At 29.5% G+C, this 24,495-nt stretch overlaps 1 protein-coding gene across 2 annotated transcripts in view; it reads right to left on the bottom strand.

The window, feature by feature from the left end:
• LOC145247367 (Krueppel-like factor 6) overlaps window positions 1–24,495 on the bottom strand; it is a 294,094-nt gene that overhangs the window by 118,300 nt on the left and 151,299 nt on the right. The window contains exon 2 of one of the 2 annotated variants that reach the window (XM_080109047.1): window positions 11,266–11,309. The exons of the other annotated variant lie outside the window; for it this stretch is intronic. Within the exon in view, the coding sequence (XP_079965173.1) occupies window positions 11,266–11,277 (12 nt within the window). The 5' untranslated portion in view covers window positions 11,278–11,309. The remainder of the gene's footprint in view (window positions 1–11,265; window positions 11,310–24,495) is intronic. 2 annotated transcript variants of the gene reach the window in all.

The raw sequence follows: 24,495 nt of genomic DNA, 5'->3' as shown, positions 1-24,495 counted from the left end.
CAATGTTTCATATTTATTGTTCGAAAACTTAAGATGATTAACGTAAAGAAAAAAAAAATCCAAAACCGAGAACAATAATTCAAAACCATTTCTGGACATTCTCATCATAATCAGATCTAAAAACAATAATCTAAATATCAAAGTGCACCACAAAATTATACACAAAAATGACTGCAATGTTAACTATGATACTATGATAACAAAATTAGAATAGATATGATCATTTTTTTTTCAGAATATGTAGTTCTCAACTTTTAGATGAAGAATTCAATTATATCACAAATTCACTAAAACATTACAATACCCCACATTTTTCCTGAAGCAATAAACAACAATCATATGCACCAAATAGTTTTTTTTATAAATTGACATCTATTTTTACCTATTAATAATATAGAATATTTTTACGCACTCTAAATTACTCCACTATAAACTACATCACAAACTATAAAACAAACTTTAAAAACAACAAAATATTTGATTAAAACATGTACAAAGCATATGACTCTTTTCTTCTCAATTTTCTTATCATTTTGTTCAAACTGAGAATAAGCATCAGATGTCAAAGATTTATCCATTATTTCATGCAATCCAACAGAGAAATCATTTTAAGATTCTAACCGTCCCTTTAAGTGCAAGTATTTTAATCTATCTTGCACTTGGTTTACCAGGTATATTTACCATGTAGTTTTTGAAATTCTTTATGTGTTTAGTTGCTTCTATAATTACTGGAATAATGGAGATCTTGCTAAGATTCCAGTTTCTTTTCATGTTCTACATAGCACCTTGCTCTTTCATTATCTTTACCCTCTCAGCCCTGTTTCATTACACTAACATCTAAAGTTTCTTCTTTCTCCTTCTTGTTCCATATCACTACGTCAGCTCCGTTTTCTACTGTCCAATGTGATAACTGAAATAATAATAATTATATATATATACATATATATATATATATATATATATATATATATATATATATATATATATATGATGAAAATAATGGAAATAGTATTCCGACAAAATAGAGAAAATAAAAAAGGAACAAACCGTATTATGTGTTCACCAACGTTTCGTCTTTATTTCGAGACTTCCTCTGGGTGAATGAGATTAAGAAACCAAAAAAATATACCAGTACAAAATATTTGAAAAAGTTTCACGTGCTTTCTAGCCTTAATTTAAAAAAATATCGCTTCCGGTTTGGCAGTGGTCGTAACAGCATAGACGTTAGGTTTTTACCCCGTTCTTTTCCTCCTTCGCAGTACGGGTTGAGCCTGCCTGCCTACTACCACATTTTTTTTTCTTGCTTTTTTTTTTGTTCAACAGACATATCCAAACACCCGGGCAACGCCGGGCTGAAATGCTAGTATATATATATATATATATATATATATATATATATATATATATATATATATATATATATATATACTAGCATTTCATATATATATACTAGCATTTCATATATATATATATATATATATATATATATATATATATATATACTAGCATTTCAGCCCGGCGTTGCCCGGGTGTTTGGATATGTCTGTTGAACAAAAAAAAAAGCAAGAAAAAAAAATGTGGTAGTAGGCAGGCAGGCTCAACCCGTACTGCGAAGGAGGAAAAGAACGGGTAAAAACCTAACGTCTATGCTGTTATGACCACTGCCAAACCGGAAGCGATATTTTTTTAAATTAAGGCTAGATAATCAAAAGGAGAGGATCACTTTAAAAAATATTGGCGAAAAAAAATGATCCTCCCCCACCCCCGTAGAAAAGTGCCTAGTTGAAGAGGAAGATATTAATGTTTTTAGCTAATTTTTCGATATTTTTCGTATGAAAGGTCGAACGTTAAAACGATACTGATCTTGGTAAAATCCGTCACCTCTGTGGAAAGTTTTAGGCAGACATGCAAACATACATACATACATACATTTATATATTGGTAACTAAAAATTTTCGACCCAAACCGAATGAAAAAGCTTCCCTATCTCTGAACACCCTTTATGTAAAATTTCAAATATTTAGACCAGAAATTGTCTTAGTAATTTGGCAGAGACCGCAGAGGTCAATTTCTTTTAAACTTTGACCGCTTTTTTGACCTCTTAACATTTATTGTTTTGGGCTCAAATAAATTTATTAAGTTAGATCCATGTCCAAGGAACCTATATCTAAAATTTCAAGTGTGTAGACCCAAAATTGGCGGAGGAGTTTGGTAGAGTTCTCAAAGGTCAAATCGTTGAACTTTCACCCCTTAACAGCCCAATTTCTGGCCAAAAACCGATCACATCGATTTTCCCAAATCTCAGTATCCTGTATATCAAATTTCGAGTCTGTAGACTGAACATTGACAGAGTTATTGCATAGAAAAATGTACACACACACACAGACATTTTCACTTTTATAGATATACTAGCATGGGTGCCCGGCGTTGCCCGGGTGTTTGGAGGTGTATGCTGAGCAAAAAGAAAAAAATGGTAAATTTGTTTTACTTTGACCCCTTAAAATTTATTGTTTTGGGCTCAAATTGAGTTATTAAGTTAGATCCATGCCCAAGGAACCTATATCTAAAATTTCAAGTGTTTAGACCCCAAATTGTCGGAGGAGTTTGTTAGAGTTCTCAAAGGTCAAATCGTTGAACTTTGACCCCTCAACAGCCAAATTTCTGGCCAAAAACAGATCACAACAATTTTCCCAAATCTCAGTATCCTGTATATCAAATTTCGAGTCGGTAGACTAAAAATTGACAGAGTTATTGCGTAGGGAAATGTACACACACACACCACACACACATGTTTACTTTTATATATATATATATATATATATATATATATATATATATATTGACTTTGTTGTTGTTCCTTCTTATGAAACTGATTTTTAATTTAATTAAATTTTGATTTTTAAATTTTAAAAATTTTAAAACTTTTAAATTATAAATCACATTACTTAATATTGAATTAGCTCTAGGACATTTAACTATCGAGCTTATTATATATCTAAATTACAACGAGCATTTCCTGTATTTTAATTAAACTAGTAATTTCACTATTACATTAAAATACACTTAGCTCTTTAGACTATTATTCTAATCTCCTTTAAATTTATATATATATATATATATTTATATATATATATATATATATTTATATATATATATTTATATACATATATATACATATATATACATATATATATATAGGCATATATATATAGACATATAGATATATATATATATATAGACATATATATATATATAGACATATATATATAGATAGATATATATATATAGACATATATATATATATATATATATATATAGACATATATATATATATAGACATATATATATATATATAGACATATATATATATATAGACATATATATATATATAGACATATATATATATATATAGACATATATATATATATAGACATATATATATATAGACATATATATATAGACATATATATATATAGACATATATATATATATATAGACATATATATATAGACATATATATATATAGACATATAGACATATATATATATATAGATATATATATATATATAGACATATATATATATATAGACATATAGATATATATATATATATAGACATATATATATATATATAGACATATAGATATATATATAGACATATATATATATATATATATATATATATATATAGATATAGATATATATATATAGACATATATATATATATATAGACATATAGATATATATATAGACATATAGATATATATATAGACATATATATATATATAGACATATATATATATAGACATATATATATATATAGACATATATATATATATATATATATAGACATATATATATATATAGACATATATATATAGACATATATATATATAGACATATATATATATATATATAGACATATATATATATATATATAGACATATATATATATATATATAGACATATATATATATATATAGACATATATATATATATAGACATATATATATATATATATATATATATATATATATATATATATATATATATATAGAGAGAGAGAGAGAGAGAGAGAGAGAGAGAGTATAGCTACATTCCAAGATCCAAATATTTATTTTTTCTTTTACTGAACAGCTCTTTAAGCATTTTAAAATTTTGGTAGGGGACCCTGGGGCAAAATGAGATAGCGGGATAAAACTAGACACCACAAATAACTGAAACAGAGAGAGAGAGAGAGCTCTTTCGTGAGGAGTCTAATCAATAGATCATGTGGTAACGCCTTGCCGGCAACGTCTACCATTTTTATTCAGCCCTGTACATCAAAAAGGGGTAAGTATTCAAAATTTATCTATTTTGATCTGTGACGAACTGTACTCTGAGAGTGCAGAAAGCTGGGTAGCCTGTCAAGGGGACTGTAGGAAATGGGCACACTACGGCTGTGCATGTCTAGACGAATGCAACAAGATCCCAATCTTCATTTGTGAGCTTGTGAAGACTGACTTATTCAGACCAAGATCCGTCTCGTTTTGCCCCATGCTTGGGGGCAAAACGGGACAATACAGTTAGCTGAATAAATCATCTGTATTTCTTTTTAAAATAATTTCTCATCATTTTTTTTTTTTGTTGTGGCATTGTTTTCCAATCCTTTGAATGTTCAGTACATAGAATATGGTTTATATGTCAATGCTACCTTTGACTCGACAGTTCTTTTTCCCTTAAGTATCTCGTTTTGCCCCAGGTTCCCCTACATTTTGTACAGATCCGTTTCATTATGTAGAAACAATTGATTATTATGTTAATATTGAATTTTCTTGTGCATATACTCCTTAGAAAAATAGAAATTATTTTACTTAGAAAGAAAAAGCATGACAATATAATGTTGAAAAAAGACAATTCATAGATGACCACGCATCACATATTTGTTTAGGTAGCTATATTGGATCATATTGTAAAGCTAGTCAGATCTTAGTCAATTAAAAATATTCTAAAAAGGATTTAGTCTATAAAGTAATTATTTCTATTTACATAATAATATTTTATTTATCTAATATTTATTGCCTGTAGTAAATTAACTAGGGTTATATCTAAAATCGGTTAACATAGTTCGTGGATACAAAACTAACTACTTTTATTTTATTTTGTTAAGTTTTTTTGATAATTTACTAATATTCATAATGTGTAAATATATATTTGAAGGCATTGTTGTATATCAATTAAATCAATATACTTTAAGTTTATAAAGATTGAATTAGAAATTAAATCATATTCTAGGAGACAATCCTAACCAATATATATATTCCGTGAAACTCAGTACAAACTTAAAAAAAAGGTGGGATCAATATCAGATACATAAAATATAATAATTTCTTAAATGGACTATTCTGTTATATATTTACATGACCTTTAAATTTAAACAAGCTAGACTAGTTATATTCATTCTATATAAATCTAAAAAGAGCACTCATTACACAAACATAATGGATTCTACAATTTATCTCTTTCAATAAACAAAATAATACTAAACTAAACAAACAAAATCTAAACTTAGATTCAGGCCAGCTATTCACATTCTCAAAAACCTTTGTACCTACTTCTTGTTAAGATCTATATTAAATTTTCCCACTATTTCTATGAAAAATCTTCTTTGGAATAAATATTTTATTGTTTTTTTTATGACTGTAAAAATGGTTGTACTGTAAAAATGGGGAAAAAAACACTTCAAGAAACTAATGTTGATTAACTCAACTTTAGTATATTGTAAATTATCAGGCTACCTGTTACTAGTCCTGTGCGAATAAGATCCAGTATTGAAGCCTTTAGGAAACTCATCATTCTAATTTGAAAAACAAAAAACTAAAACAAAACATCCTCCCTCTTGAAGTAGATCTACAGAATCTTGAAATATTTTTTTATCTAATACAATTATGAACACTATAAATTTATTAAAGTGAATCATAGTAATCATATTATGTCGTAAACAAATTAACAGGATTCCGTATTTATAGGATGCATAAATTTGGGTTAACATCTATATTGTCATCTGAGATGAGCAAAACATGACTTTTTACGCAGGTGGCTTGGGAAATTCATTTTGCTCTCTCTCTCTCACACACGCGCACACACACACGCACAAATAAAATTATCAATTGTGGTGGGCAGAATTACATTTTCTCACACACCTGTCAGCATTCAATCTTGTTTTCTAGACACGTGACACGTTTTAATTCTGCTTTACTGCTTGTGCATAATTACTGCCTCAGACGTTGAACCATCAATTTTTGTCAGATCACCGAAGTTCAGCAAAGTTGATCCTGGTCAGTATTTAGATGAGTGGTCATTTGGGAAGAACCTAGTGCTATCAGGGAATCACTTTTTCTAGTACGCTTTCATATAAATCCATTTTTTTTCCCTCTTTCTAGCAATGAGTGAAATAGTAGGGTAGATTAGCTCTCAAGCCTTAGTAGAGCAACTAGTCGAAAAATGAAACTTCAAAATATGATTCGATTGATATTAACTTTAACAGAATGCTACGCAATACTATTTGATAACAACTTATATTGCATAAGATTATTATGTTTGTTTTTGTGAAAAAATATTTGCATTGTGCATGAGAAAAAGTGACAAAAATCTCATCACGTTCAATAGTTTTCAAATATGGCCGATGTATATAAATGGAACACCTTAAAGAAAAATTATAACATGTTTAAAAGCAAGATAAAATCTTATTTTAAATATATTCATGATTAATAAAATGCAATTAAAATAGAAGAAAACAGCAATTACATTGATTTCGAATAAAATTTAAATATTAAAACTTGATTCTTTTTAAGTACATTGTAATTAGCAAAAACACAAGATATTTAATTTTCTATCAATTTCTGAATTCCTGAAAACACACACATGCATAAAACACAAAATTAAGGACGTTTTCTCATGTCGCTGGTATTTTTAATCATGTGACATGGCCTGTGGTGTAACAGATAAAGCGCTAATTAGTTCTATGTCACAATCTTCTGGAATGATATGAAGAATACAGTAACAAATTACTTAATACTTCTACCTGGTCATGACTGATAGAACGAGAACAACCTACACTTGTATACTTATAGGGTTTTAGTTGAACTCTGTACAGATTCCTGTGTTCAACAAAAAGATTTTATAAGATACACTTGAAGAAGGTTGAAGGTTACATCTGCTGAAACGTTATGAGAATAACAGCCAATATGAGAACAGTAGTTCAAATAATGCAAATAATCGACAAACCAGTGGAGAGGTAACGTGCTCGAATGCACAATGAGATTGTCATCATTAATTTGGCAAAGAACATCTTGACAAATTAATGAAATCTTATCTGCTGTCATGAATGGACATCATTTTGGTATTCCTCAGGTGCAAACAAAACAGTTTTATGTGTATCGTTATGGATTAGGACAAATCAAAACAATAGTGATGATGATAACTGTGTTATGTGATCGGGATGATGAAAATGGAAATTGAAACAATGCATTAGAAAAGAAATTCTGGAAAAAATTCTTGTGTGAGAAAGCAAGAAAGTTCTATACGTGGAAATGAAGCGATGAGATTTGTTTCAACGTTTTGGTGAATTCGAATAATTTGAAATTTAGATTAGGAAACTCTTGCTCAAAATAATGAAATTTTATCAGAATTAATTGACGAAAATTTTGTAAGATGGATTTTAGATATGATAATTGATGCATTTATGAAATGTTTGAAAGCCAAGGAATGTTGTTAGAGCGATAAAAAATCATCAGTCACTTTGTTGTTTGCAAACATACATGCATCCTCTAGAGCAATGTCACTCAATATATTTACTAGCAGCAGGTAAATACCACAATCAATATACTACTACTACTACTACTACTACTACTACTTCTTGAGCGATAGTAAAAAGAAAAAATATTAGTAAAGAGAAAAAATATAGGATAAACCTTCAAATGACTTGTTTTATTAACTAACTAATCACAAAACCATAACAAGTAAAACAACAAAACCAATAAAAATCAGTTTAAAGTTGGATGTGATTAAGTAGCAGCTACTACTAGTTGATCGCATCATGCAGAGAAACTATACACTCTGGAGGTTGAATCATCGCATAATGAACCCATATTTTATGCCTGTACATAACGTTACACAAAGATGTTTATGCAATCAATTGAATGCTCCAAGAGTTTATGTCCAGTTGATCTACTTGCAAGAATCGAGTCTGAAAGATAACTTTTTTCACTTTAGAACTTAACAAAATGAGACGAAAGTTGATTCCTACATCCTTTTCAGATGTGTTGGATAAATAATGATTTAACTGCAGAAGGACTTGGCTATGTAAGCATCTTACATGATTGAACTTACACAGGTCAGGCTCATGATATATAAATGAGAAAATTGATGATGTAATGACTAATGTTCGATATTTTGAACTTTCTGATTTTTTTATAATGTTCATATTCTCATGAGAGAGTGATGAAATCAACATTATTCCAAGTTGATTAAATGAGGAACAGTTGAAACATGTTTGTAGTTGTTGTAATTGTAAGGAAATAAAACTAATAAAACATGAGAACTCAGTTCTTAGTTCAGCTGCATTTGTTAAACGGTTGTTTGAAGTTAGTGAAGTTGATCTGTCATCGCCAGCCAGTATCTGGTTAGCACAGAGCCCAACAAACGACCCTGGACTGTTGGGTTAGGTTTATTGTATATGCGGATTATTACCTTGCAAAGCTAGTAGGATTTCATTTTACATGCAGCTCCCTCCCCACCCCGGCATCCCCAAATGGCACCCATCTAAGTACACAATTACAACACAGATACAGCTGAGAGGAAGTTGAAACGATACAGCTAATAGTATACATTCTTCTACTTCCAGGTGGGAAATAAATCCAACCTACCTTTTTCATAGATGATATTTCTCATTGTTTTTGGCTCTGTTGTAGTTATCATAATAACAGATAAGCAATCCAGGACATTTCTAAAGAAGACAGCTGAGAGTATTGTCTCAAAACTAATGTTTTTTTCTAAACATTAACCCTGACCTCCTAAACCTCAATTATCAGTCGTTGTGGAAGATAGTAATACTGCAAACAATTCGGTTGTTAAAGAATATCCATAGGCAACATTTTTTCCATTTGCATAGTAATGGAAAACTCAGTTACAAATTGAAATGAAGCCATGAATTGTTTTAGCACATGTATTAACAGTTTGGCACCACCCGTCATGTATCACAAACCCAATGCACTTACTGATCAGGTTATGATAAATTCTTTTCATTGAGGAAACCAAAATGCATGGGTGGAGATAAGAAATTACTTGTTTAAAAAACAACACTGAAATTAGGTCAAACAGCAGTCAGGTTATATTTTTTGCTTTCTTTCCATTTTTCAGTACTCTTGCATAATTTGACCCAGATCCTCGTGATTTCCTGTCAAGCCCAGATCGGGCGAGACCGGAAATCATTGGCGTCCACCAAGCGTTGTTCAAATGTTGAAACGCTAATCCGACTTTAGTTTGTAACTGTAAGCAGATGACAATCGAATTAGAAGAAAGTAACTACAGAAAAAAAATGACAGCCATGGAAATAAATCTGTGCATGATTGAAAAACACATGGAAACGCTGATGCAGACAATTTCCTTTTGTCGGGAAAAGAAATTGCTTTCCCAAAGAATGAGATGCAACAAATGTTTACTAAAAAAAAGAAATTGCGTAAAGTAGTGGTCAGTGTAGACAGTGGATGTCATTGCGCACAGGATCGTTTTTTGCACGTTCCAATTTGGATATTGCAACTATAGTGAAAATAATCTATTTATGGGCCTTCGAAATGACAACACTAGAAAATATTAAGAGAGAATGCAGTGTTATATCCAAACACACGTACACGGATTGGAAGAACTTTCTGAGGGAAATTTGTCAGGAGTATTTCCTGAGGAATCCTCGGCAGATAGGAAGCCCAGGGCACACTGTAGAAATAGACGAATCCTTATTCAACCGAAGGAAACATAACGTTTGGGAGAATCCTCAAACCGCTCTGGGTCTTGAGTGGCTATGATATCACCAACAAGGAGGGTTTTTTGGTCACCGTCCCGAATAGGAACGCCGAAACCCTCTTTCCAATAATAAAAAATATATTCTGCTGGGTACAACAGTCGTTTCCGACTGTTGGAAGGCCTATAACAAAGTTGGGGGAGAAGGGTTCCAACACCTTACTGTGAATCATAGTATTCACTTTGTAGACCCAACGACGAAGGCAACAACGAACCACGTGGAGAGGATGTGGAAGGAAACAAAACAGTGTAACAAGCAAGAATGTGGGACCAGTCGAGAGCTTCTGAATACATATTTACTAGAATTTATGTGGAGATAAAAATTTGGAAACGATCCTTTTGTCTCCATCATAAATCATATTTCCGAAAGCTACCCGGTTAGGGAGCTTCCTCCCATTTCCTCTGCCCTATCACCTCTCTCTTTGCTGTTGATGGCCGATCAACAATCGAATGAAGTAAAAGATTCCTAAGAAAATATCCTCCTCTCCAGAAAGTTCTTCCGCTAGCAAATAACAATTGTTAAAAAAAAAAATTTTTTTTTAAAAATATATATTTTTGATAAAAAAAAAATAATACTAATAATAAAACAAAAAATTGTACTTATACCTAACAATTATACCGGTAATCAACCTTTTTATGCAGATAAATTAAAAAAAAAACTTGTTGCAGATAAATATTATGCAAAAAAAAAAATGAAACAAAAAATTAAATAACCATATTTGTTTTTTTAAAGGTAGGTTTCTTGTTATTATTTGAAAATTTTCAGTTGGTTTTTTTTTTTTGTTTTGTTTAGCTTTTTTTCCTTAGCCTACATCTGTTATGCCGCTCGGATATCACCGATGATTGCCGGTCTCGCCCGATCTGGGCTTGATGGGAAATCATGAGGATCCGGGTCAAAATATGCAAGAGTACCCATTTTTCTGTTATATTAAGCCAGATGCAGAGGGAATGAGGGGTACTATTAAAAAAAATGCTGTGCATATTTTTTTAGCATTTCTATTCATTTCTAGTTATCCATGCTCCCAGAAAACGTCAGATAGTCCTGGTAGTTGTTACAAAAGAAACAATATTTCTCATGACATAAATAGTGTGAATGCTAGGCACAAACAAATGGCATGTTATATCTTCATTTTAGGTCTAACATCAGTAGCTTAATTCAATTAGAATTCTATGAGACAAATTAAAATCTTATGAAGCAAACATAATTTACCTTTGATGACATTCCCGCAAGAAAAAAGGAGGCGATTTACGTACCTGCAAAAGAAATAAAAAGAACACCATTTAAAATCTCATGTAAATTCAACTAATCTATAAAGGTTATGCAGCTCATATGATATGATTAAATACATTGAGATTTACATTTGTTACTTTTTGATTATCATCAGAAATACCCCCTTCCTCCCCCTGCAGAGCACGATTCACACTCTCCAGAAAAAAAATATAATGATGCAGCAAAGCGCAAAATTTTCTGTTAAACTGAAACAAAAGATATATTTCCCAACAATGAAAACAACGGATGAAGATGCTAAATTCAATTTCACTTGATTCTAACAAGGTGGTGGTGGTGATTAAGCCAATTTTGTTGAGTTTGGGATACATAAAACCAACTTTTTGTCCAGCATCTTTTGCCCATTTACATAAACCAGAAGGGTTTAGCCATTCAGAAGCAGACAACAAATTTACCTATGGATTAATCAAATCTTAAAATATATGGCAGTATTCAACAGAAATGCCAAAGAAAAGTAATTAAACCCAAAATAAATTGCCTAGTACAGTATAGTGATGGAATTTGGTAAAGAAAATGATCACAAAAAGAAAACATGTGAACATATCTGCAAGCTCTCCATCTGAAATACAATAACTGACCAATGCTCAATGCAGAAATACAATAACTGACCAATACTCAATGCAGAAATACAATAACTGACCAATACTCAATGCAGAAATACAATAACTGACCAATACTCAATGCAGAAATACAATAACTGACCAATACTCAATGCAGAAATACAATAACTGACCAATACTCAATGCAGAAATACAATAACTGACCAATACTCAATGCAGAAATACAACAACTGACCAATACTCAATGCAGAAATACAAAGTGCAGAATGCAGATGTTGCTGGGAACTGGCACACTTTTGCATGAGCGAGATCAAAATTAACTCGGATAATTAAGTGGATGTATTTGTGGTCGCACAGCTTGATACTCAAAAAGACAAATGCAGAATAGGGTAAAAAAACACCATCACAGACCGGAAAATTTTTTTTATGGGAGGTGTGTAGAAATCACTTTTGAAATAATCCTTGGAAAATTGGAGGCTCAAGGCATACGTTTGAAATATACAAATCTGTTTAATCATAGGAACCCATAACATTGGTAGAGCTTTAATGATTCAGAGAATATGATCCCACAGAGAAGCAGAACTTTCTGAAGGCAGTATCCAACAGAAATGCCAAAACCATTCCCATAGTAAAAAAATACATATTGCTTGTGTTCAAAAGTAAAAAAAAAAAAGTAAAATCTGACTGTTGGAAGGCCTACAGCAAATTAGTAAAAGAAGGGTACAAACACTTGACTGAACCACAATCTACACTTCATAGACCCGAAAATGAAAGCTATGACAAACCATGTAGTGAGAATATGGACGGAAGCAAAGCAACAAAATAAATAAGAATGCAGTATGAGTAAGAATGTTCCTGGCAGCTATCTACTCGAATTTATGTGGAAACAAACATTTTAAAATGATCGATATTATTGTTGACAGTAGAATTATACCTTGTCAAACAACTTTCCTTAACCTTCCTCTTTTTCTTCATTGGTTGGTTATGCTAACTCCAAAAGAAAAGCAACATGTATTTACTTTTATCAATACCTACCATTCAGTTTACAGTAATCAATCGAATTTCCAAAAAACGAACTACAGACTGTTTTTTAGCCCTATCCTAACCTAAGCCCAAACTATACATAACCTAGTCGATTTTTGTCTGTTTCAAAAACTGCCCCCCCCAAAAAAAAACAAATAAAACTGTCTGTAAAAATAACACTGGAAACGAGGTGGGTGTAGTTTGCTTGAAGCATTGTATAGTATGTAGTTAAATGGAATTGTAGAAGGCGGTACAATGCAGAAGTAACAGAAAGACACAAGCTGAAGCAGGTAAGAAATTTATTAATACAACTTATAAATACATGTGTACATATTCATATTTCATATACGCAGTATATTTATATTTGCACAGTGGTTACCTGGGAAAGTCGGTCTGGTGGTATGTCCGTGTGATATAATATTTCGAGAAAGATCTCTTTGTCAGATATTTACTTGACTTTGAAAAACATGTTGTTGTAAGCTTAATGTGTACATAGTAGCGTTCATCTCCTTGGCGTATTATTCATACCAGCATACTTTATATATATATGTGGCAATTGCTTCGTCTTAACTGATGCTAGCCATCTCAATGTTCATGACCATTCTCACAGCAATTGCTGAGTGAATCATTACATCCATGGGCCTGTGGTTAATGTAGACAGCTTTCAAGAGGAACATCCGATCACAAGCCTCACATTTCCAACTGTTCAACGCATTAGATAAAACTGACACATTGGCTTTCCTCAGATTTCTCTTGAGCTCAGCATGATTAATTCTTTCCCTTTCAAAAACTTCAGATCCACTTCTAACTAGCCTTCTCCATTCAAGTCGGCATTTTACTAGAGTTTCCCAGTCCTGAACAGGAATCTTGAAATCTTTAAAATCCTGTGAAATTTCAAAGTGTCTCCGAAATATTTTTTTTTTAATGATTGAAATTTTTAGACTCTGTGAAAAGAATGTGGAAGTACTCTTAAAACTTATTAATAAACAGTGTAAATAATTAACATTTTTTTTTTTAAATTAATACAATTTTTCGTTAATAAGCAAATAAAAATTATATTTAGTAATCGAATGTGAATAATTTTTCAATGGAAAACCAATTCATGTTTGCATCTCACTAATAAAAATCGTTGCGTAGCCTATATTACTTGTTTCTTCATTGTTAGAACAAAAATATAATTTCTAAACCAAGTAACTGAAACAATTATTGATTAAATTTCTTTGTGAACGGCTGATTTTACAATTTGTTAATAGGGAATAAAAAAGTGACTTTTAGTTTATAATTCCATACAAAAATGTTGTAATTGAAAAAAGTTTCCGATAAAGTTAATTTAAGGATTTAGTTAAAATTTAAATAATGATTAAAAATTAATATTTCCTAAAATAAAGAGGAATTTAATAGAAATAATTTAAATATTATCTTTTTTCAGGCTACAAATTACGATATTGAAATTGTTATAAATTGTTATCTATAGGAAAAAGTTGTCTCTTAGGGCCGTCCGTAGACACCGGAAGTTAATTGTTTTAGATGTTGCCTGCTCAAATATGATATGTTATCATTATATATACACCTATATATATATATATCTTTTTCATAATATTTCCAGCCAAAGTTAAGACTTTTACTGCTATATTTTATTTGACTAATGATTGAACCAAAGCTTTAACAATGTATAATGTAGGTATGAAACTAACTTTCCACACCCATAACAAAAATACAAGTAAAAACTAGTAAAATGAAATTACTTCACCGTAATTTTTACTCTATATCGAAGAAGAAGGATCCGGGTTAAAATCGCATACACTATTTATTTTATGCTCCATAAAACTAGCAAAATTTGATTTGACCATCGCAAAATAACAAAAGTTAAAAAAATGACAAAAAATCAAAATGGCCGTAAATTTTCCGTGAATACAAGAAAAATAAACAAATTAGACATTAAAAATATAGGAAGAAAATTAGTACAACTATACAATTGTTAAAATTTTGCTTCAGTCATCGGTTAAGTGAAATATAAGTCTTACCTTTGACTTGAAATATGAAATAGACATTTAATTTTGTAACAAAATGTCAACAATAATTACCTTTCGCTGACTATGGTAGCAGCTAACTGTAAAAATTTCCTTGTTTGTTAACAAATTGATAAACAAAAACATTATTGAAATACATTAAGTAATGTTTTACATGAAATAAACTAAATTCCATTTTTTTGAATAAGTGTATTTATTTCTAATTATAAGATTACAAAATAATACATTTTTATTTTTGTTTATAGAAAAATATTTTTTCATTTGACGAAACAGAAAGTAAATTAATAAAAGTATTTTTCAATATCGTAATTTGTAGCCCCAAAAAAGTAATATTTAAATTATTTTTCATTAAATTTCTCTTTATTCAAGGAAATATCAATTATTAATTCTTATAACTAAGCTTTTTTAAAATGTTTAATCCTTGAATTAAGGTACCACGCTAAAATAATATTATTTAGAAACCCATTCTAAACTTGGGAGGGTGTTTCACCATTTTGTAACTATTCTGTACTTTCACCTATTATGCGGTCATCTAGGGAGTCTCAATAAACGTTTAAAAAGCGAAAATTAAACAAAAACCCATCCAATAAATGTTAACAATAACAAAGATAACATTTGTTATATATTTGTTTTTTTTTTTTCGTTTTTTCCCCACTTTTTCATTTTGTTAGCAATACTAGAAAATGACCACTAAAATTACTGTGATTAATAAATTAACTGCTAAATCTTTATTGCAAACCTATTTTCAATTCAACATTTTGTATGGAATTATAAACTAAAAGTAACTTTTTTTTTAATATGAATAGATTGTACGACCAGTTGTGCACAAACAAATTTAACTCTGAACTCAATTGTTTCAGTTATTTGGTTTAGAAATTATATTTTTGTTCTAATAATGAAGAAACAAATAATGTAGGTTTCAAATTTACAAATTATTTAATTAATAAATTTTAACTTTATTTAAGAATTAATTATGTATTCCAATGAACAATGAAAGTGTAAAAATAACACTTTGATTTTTCATAACCTGTTAAAGAAAATAATTTGCAACCAACAGTAGATAAATGATTTTTTTAAACTAAATCATTAAATTAACTTTATTGGAAACTTAAGAGGGGTCAATACTACCTGTTAGTCGAGATTCAAACTGTATGCTAAACTATTTAAAATTATTCTTAATCTTGAAAAAAAAAACAAAAAAAAAAAAAACGAATTCATTAAATGAGTTATTCCAGGGAATTCGAGTTATTTAAGTATAAAAATACATAGAAATAATTGAATTAAATTAACATAACTTAAAAGAAATAAAAGCACATTTATTTACTTTGTTGAGTTTCAGAGAAAACACTTGGAATCAATTTTGATGTGAACTATGAAGAAAATGGTTTGTTGTGGGCAAAGCGAAATAATAAATATCTCTATATTTTTTCCTATTCTATATTTTTCTTCTTTTCCAAAACATCATCTCCATGCATTTTTATAATCACCAGGTCATTTTGAAGTTTGCTGATTGAACTAAAAAGCCCTCATTTCACACCTTTTTGCTAAGTAAACATACTGGCATCTTCACTGAATTCAAATCAAAACAACTTATGTTGAAATTTTAATAAAGAAATAATTTTTATTTATTTTTTATATACAAACATTCAACATCTCGGCATTTGGGGAAAGGAACGCACTCCTTGGCCGGCCTTTGCAGGTCACTTCCTCCTCCTCCCCTCCTCCTCCTCATCATCATCATCATCATCATCATCATCATCATCATCATCGTTATAATTCCCTTCCAGCAGTCTGCTACTCTCCTACCTTCTGGAGAGGGAGGGGGAGGAAGAAAGAACCTTTCCCCGTTTTCGGCAGTTCGAAGATCACCTACCGACGAGGAGGAGGTTTTATTTCCGGCTCCGTCAAAGAGATTTGACATTAAATATAAATATTTTTTTTTTGTGAAGGAAAATTCGGTTGAATAATCTTTCAAGTTCTTAGAACAAAGAGGGGATTTTCTTTTCAATCGAAAACTTTTGTTTTAATAAATTTGGATCATTTTAAACACATTCGGGTTTGTATTTCTTTTGCTCATTTCTATTAGTTTCCCATTTCCGAAAAATTTGCTTTAAATGCTTTTTTTTTCCTTCTTTTTTTCTTTCATTTTTGTTACAATGAAAAACGGATTTTGGTAACGAACCCAAAATTCCGTTACCTACAGCGAGGTGTGAAAATTGAACATATTAGAATCAGCGGCACTGCACTCAGATGACCTTTAAAGAAAATGCTCTGATTTTTACCATATTAGTCTACCATACAAAAAATTATTCACATTCGATTAATAAAAGGTTAATACATGTGGTTAGGCATGGGTGTTGTTTATTCCGAAAGCCGTTCTTAATATGGGGAGGTTGGGAGTGTTTATTCATGACCGTCAGTGAATTATAGTGCATAGTACTATGTGTAGTTTCGCCTAATTTGAATTTTTTAAAATCCTTTTTCTTTTCTTTTTTCCTCCTCTTCACCTTTATCGTGTAAAAAGTTTATTAATAAAATAAAAAAAATTTTATTAGTAAAAAAAAAAGTTTATTATTAATAAAAAAAAGTTTATTAATAAAAAAAAAATAAAAAAAGTTTATTAATAAAATAAAAAAAATAAAAAAGTTTATTAATAAAATAAACTAGTACAACAGCAGCCGAATTCTCCACCTATTCTAACACTATAAAGGTGAAGAGGAGGGGGAAAAATTCAAATTAGGCGAAACTACACATAGTAAATTAGTAATAAAAACAGTAAAACGACAGAGAACAAATCAACCAATAAGTAGGATGCACAGGAAGAACAACCCTGACGATGGTCAGTCGAGACTGAAAACGTTCGGTAAACTAGGGGACTTTATAAGAACTTTGGATCCCATAACAAAAATACTTGTACGAAAACAAGAAAAATTCGAAAGAAAGATCATAAAAAGAAGAACGAAGATCCTCTTCAATAAAATATGCGCAACTAAATGTATATATATATATATATATATATATATATATATATATAAATATATATACATTTATGTATATATATATATATATAAATATATATATATATAAATATATATACATTTATGTATATATATATATATAAATATATATACATTTATGTATATATATATATATATATAAATATATATACATTTATGTATATATATATATATAAATATATATACATTTATGTATATATATATAAATATATATACATTTATGTATATATATATATATATATATAAATATATATACATTTATGTATATATATATATATATACATTTATGTATATATATATATATAAATATATATACATTTATGTATATATATATATAAATATATATACATTTATGTATATATATATATAAATATATATACATTTATGTATATATATATATAAATATATATACATTTATGTATATATATATATATAAATATATATACATTTATGTATATATATATATATAAATATATATACATTTATGTATATATATATATATATAAATATATATACATTTATGTATATATATATATAAATATATATACATTTATGTATATATATATAAATATATATACATTTATGTATATATATATATATAAATATATATACATTTATGTATATATATTAGGCACCGCCAAAACTGGGGGGGGGCAGGTCAGTACTTTTTGACGGACCGTCTTTTTAAAAATCTACCAAAAATCAGGTAATTATCCGATCAATACGAAATTTTCAGCGATTATTAGGAGAAGAATGAACTTTATAACAGTGTACTTATTTTTCATAAACGATATTTATATATATATATTTTTTTGCTTGCTTGTTTTGAAGTGGGAACAAATATGCTTAAAATAATCATCTGGAACTGAAATCAACATATTGTGTTGTAAGGGACAGAATTATAGATTCCAAAAAAAAAAAAAAAAAAAAAATTGTTTGCATACCTTATTTTGACGTCTGAATATCAGAACTTCGATTGTGTTTAATTATCCCGCTTTTGAGTTTTGAAGTGTGAAATTCGGTGAATATGTTAAGTAAAATAATTAATTTAAGTTAAGCAAAAAAAAAAAAAAATTTTTTTAATATTTATACGGAAAAAGCTATTTTAAAATTTTTGATAAATAAATTAACAATTTTTTTTTAGCGAGCCGAATAATGCATGACCATTATTAAACAGGGCATGCTTTGAATAATCGATACCAAAAAAAAAAATTCGATAAATATTGTGCCCTTTGTGTTAAAAATAGCATCTTTTTTTTCGATCCCGTTTGAAAACGTTTGCCGCCTTTCGACTATGGTGGACCAAACGCGCTGAAATAATTTTTTTTTATTCTGCTTTAAATTGCCCCCCCCCCATTTTGGGGAGTCTGGCCCCCACACACATACATATTAAAAACCAAACGCATGCAAATGGTCACCCATCTGGTACTGGCCAGCCTCAGCTTAATAATACATTGAAATTTTCGTCACTGAAAAATAAGTTTTTTTTGGCCTGTTTGGTCTTCCATAGTTTGCTTTTTATCAGACGAAAACGTAAACAGAGTCGATCTGAACTCTACGTCAACGCGAATATCTGGTTACCTATATGAATAAGTGGAATTATTTGAAATTCAGGTACTTATATTATAATATTTTTGCATATTCTCTTAGAAAATCATCCTAAATCTTAGTTAGACAATAAATAAATAAATTAATTATTTCAAAAACCCTTTTTTTTAAATATTTAAGTACGTTTTTTGTGCAAGACAAAAAATGTCAATTGTTAACTTTTTGGGAAAATTTAACATTTAAAATTGAATTAAAAATAGTAGAAAAAGTTTTACATTATTCTGTTTTCTATATGATAAAATTCAGGGTTTTATCTTTCTGGAAAAAAAAAAGTTACTCAGAAATAATGGATTTTAATAAATGTAATTTCGTTTTAAAAAACAACAACAACTTGATTTTGCGGCCATTTTTGGCGGTGCCTAATATATATATATATATAAATATATATACATGTATATATAAAACTATCTCTCTCTTTCTATATATATATATATATATATAAATATATATATATATATATATGTAAATATATATATATCACTATATATATATAAATATATATAAATATACATATATATATAAATATATATAAATATATATATATATATGTAAAAAAATATATAAATATATATATAAATATATATGTATATAAATATATATAAGTATACAAATATATATATAAATATATATATATATGTATACACATATATAAGTATATATACATATATATATATGTATATATATATAAATACATATATATATATGTATATATATATATATATAAATACATATATATATATATATATATATATATGTACATATAAATATATATATATATATATATATGTATAAATATATGTATATAAATATATATGTATATAAATGTATATATATATAAATATGTATATGTATGTATATGCATATATATATAAATATATATATACGTATATAAATCTATATATATAAAAATGTAAAGTTGGTTCGTTCTAAACAAATAAACCCCTATTTCTAAGTTACCAATTTATTTGAAATTCTCAGACAACCCACCTGAAACAAAAATGTAGTAGGCAAAAAAAAAAAAAAAAAATAAATGTTCTGTCAGCAATAGTACAACTTCAAAATAGTCAATATCTAAAGGTCCCTGGTTCAATCCCGGGTTTCGGCACCATGTAGCATTTAGAGTCGAGGTATGTTTTTATGTTATTCAAATAAATTTACCTCGCGATTTATTAAAATTAAAATATTAAATAAAATAAATATATTTTTTTTACTGCGAATCTGTTCTGTTGATAAAACTGAACTTCCGGTTCGATTAATTTCACAGCCACGAATTGACGAAAGATTTCATTTTCTGTTAACTCGATAAGTAAAAAAAAAAACAAAACAACTTACTCATGCAGAGAGTGATCCGTGCTGAAATAATAATGTTATTATTTAAAAAGCCATTCTTAGCATGGGGAAGGGAGGGTGTTTTGTACCTATTCTGTACTTTAACCTTACAATTGAATAAAAACATATCATAAAACTTTAAACGTGGAAAACGATTTAAAACAAATAGCGCGGATCACTCTCTGCATTAGCACACACACACACACACACACACACACACACACACACAATAATAATAATAATAATCCCATATTTTAAAGCTTTAAATTCATTTATGTACTTATGTTTTTTAAATTTTATTTATGTTAAGGCTTGGCTTCACTCATGAAACATTACGTTTTAATTGTTTAGTTTATTTTCACGGCATTGTTTACATAAAAAAGTTTGTTTTAACTTTTTCTAAACTGTTTCATTTTTACGACATGCCTCAACGTATTATAAACACCATAACCCCCTCATGTTAAAAAAAACAAAAAAAAAAACGCCCTTCCATAAACCTCGAAAGCCGTTCTTAACATGGGGAAGTTAGGGTGTTTATAATATGCTGGGGCGAGTCGTAAAATTAACGAAGTTGCTATCTATTATTTATTGCAAAAATTGCTTGAAATTTATTTATTTGACAAAAAAATTAAATTTTGGTACTCCTTGGGCGTTGAGTTCCATGGCGACCAGTAGAAAAAAATAATAGTCGCTCCCTTAGTCTCCCACCTCACCCCGCGCGTAACATATTTTATTTACTGACGTTGCCGTAACTAAACGATTATCTGTCACATTTACAAACATTTATTTATTTATTTTGAAAAAAGTTTTACTTTTTATGAATATTAAAAGAAAAATGGGTACTCATGCAGAGAGTGATCCATGCTGAAATAATAACGTTATTATTTAAAAAGCCATTGTTAACATGGGGGTGTGTTTTGTACCTATTCTGTACTTTAACCTTGCAATTGATTAAAAAAAAAAAAAACACGATTTAAAAAATAGCGCAGATCACTCTCTGCATTAGCACCGAAAAATGTTACTAAACATTTATTAATAATTTCTCACTTTTTACAAACATTTGATTTTAAATTTCTTTTTAAATGACGACTTTTATCGACTTTTTTTTTTAAATATCCCCCCCCCCCTGGTGTTTATTCCGAAATCCGTTGTTAACATGGAGAGGTTGGGGGTGTTTATTCTGAAAGCCGTTCTTAACATTTGTGGAGGTGGATCTAATGTAAAAAAAAATAAATAAATAAATAAATTAAAAAAAAAAAACTAAATCATTTACTAATAACTTCTCACTTTTACAAATATTTTTTAATTTACATGCGCAGATGAACAAATTGTTGAATAGTGGGAAAACAAAACATTTAGGTCCACCTCCACAATTTTCTTTTTTAAATGACGACTTTTATTGATAAATAAATTTACTTCTCCGCAACTTTTATTGATAAATAAATCTACTTCTCTGCCACGGGCACTGAACCCCTCCTTTTTTTTGTTTTTAATAGTATTTTCGGGTGGGTATGCTGACAACAAATATCAGTTAAATTTTGCAAATAGCCCCCCCCCTCCAAAAGTGGTGTTTATTCCGGAAGCTGTTCTTAATAGGAGGTTGGGGAGGGGGGGGGGTGATTATAAGGTGGACCTAATCTAAAAAAAAAAACAAGTTGTTTATGCGCACATAAGCAACTATTTTTTTATTAACTTTTTTTTTTTAATTTTTAATTTAAAAATTAGTAAATTTCAATGAATAGAATAATAAATCATTTATCATTAATATGTGTTTTTGGTTTTGTGTTGAATGAAACTTTTTTTTTTTCATTACAACAATAATGAACCAATTTAAATCTTCCGGCATGCGTTTAAGGGTTACGAAATTATCAATAAATCGTTTAGTTACTTAGCCAACGTCAGTAAATAAAAAAAATGTTACATGCGCATGCATTAGCCTTGACTGGGAGGGGGGGGGGCTAAGGGAGCGACCATTAAATAATTATGCTGGTCGCCATGGAACTCAACGCCAAAGGAGTACCTAAAGTGGCACTTATGCACTTATGTTACCGTGCTATTTTTTAAAATAGTATTTTCCTGTTAAATTCAAATTTTACAATATGTTTTTCTTTTATTAATTTGTTAAGTGAAAGTACAGATAACCCGGTCGGTTTCTAATGCGAGGAAAATCTAGCCCCCCCCCCAAAAAAAAAGGGGTACTCTGGATAATATCAAAACATTAAAATTGCCTCAGTCTCGAAAGATTTCTTCTCTACTGAACGAGGAAAAAAACGGTGAAGTGTAGTTCACCTTCTGTTTCTCTCCCCCTCTCTCAATATCTCTCTCTATCCATCTCTCCCTTTCCCTCTCTCAATCTATCTTTCTATATCACCCTCTTCATCTCTCTTTGAGCCCCTTTCTCTCTCTAACTCCCTCTATCTCTCTCCTTTCCTCTGTTTCATCCCTCTCTGTTTCTAACACTCCACCTCTCTCTCTCTGTTTATCTATCAATCCCTTTATCTCTCTATCTCCTTCTCTATTTTCCTCTCACTGTCTCTTTTCTATCTATATATCTTCCTCTCTATCTGTCCATCTCTAATCCCTCATCCTATTTTAGTCTCCTAAATTAATTACAGTGAATAAGGCATTGTCAAAACATGGATAAATCCTATTTTAGTCACCTAATTTACTGACTGTGAGAATAGAAGTTATTTGGAAATTACTGCTACCTTGAACAGCACCAGAAGTAACTGGTAAAACCTTTCTAATTAAATTGATTTTGGCAGCCATTTGGTAACAAAATGACATAGCCTTAGCCCTTGCTGCATGAGGAATACCTGCGACCTTGCTGCTAAGTAAAAGAATTATTTATTCTACTTTAAAACATTCAACTTTTCAAAAATCTCATCTTCGACATCTCCAAAACATCCAATATGGGGAAAAATATTGCAGAAATGCAAACTTATTGTTTAGGATGAATGCACAATGGTACGCAAAAACTCACTTGAGGCTCTTGGTCGATCCTTGCAAGATTTGCGTGGCAATGTCAGACCATTTGGGAATGCAGTAATATTGCTTGCAGGAGATTTCAGACAAATGTTACCTGTTATTCTTCAATCAACACCAGCAGATGAAATAAATGCTTGCCTCAAATACTCTACTTTTTTGTTCCATGTGAAGACATTAAACTTAACTCAAAATATGCATGTACAGTTGCAGACTGTTCGATCCGCACAAAAACTTTTGCATCACTTGTGGGAAATTGGGTACGAAAAAGTGCCAGCTGATCAGAGTTAAGAGCAAAATTCTTTGACTTTTAACTTCTGTAATTTCTGTAATTTTATTTCATCAAAAGAATAGTTAGTTTAAAAGGTTTTTGCAGATATTCAAAATATAAGAATTCCATTTGACTGAGTGAATGAGCTATTCTTGCAGGTCAATACAAAGATGCCCATGAACTTAACGCTATAATTAAATGTAAAATTCCAAGTGAGGTAGTCAAATACAAATCCATTGACACTGTTGTGAAAGCAGATTAAGTGGTTAATTATCCAACAGTTATATTTGCCAGGGATGCCACCGCATGTATTGTAACTGAAATTTGGT

The sequence above is a fragment of the Euprymna scolopes genome, chromosome 25 (genome assembly GCF_053919585.1).
Source record: "Euprymna scolopes isolate OS-2025 chromosome 25, ASM5391958v1, whole genome shotgun sequence".
Classification (NCBI taxonomy): domain Eukaryota; kingdom Metazoa; phylum Mollusca; class Cephalopoda; order Sepiida; family Sepiolidae; genus Euprymna; species Euprymna scolopes.
This window is presented reverse-complemented; position numbering and strand designations above follow the sequence as displayed.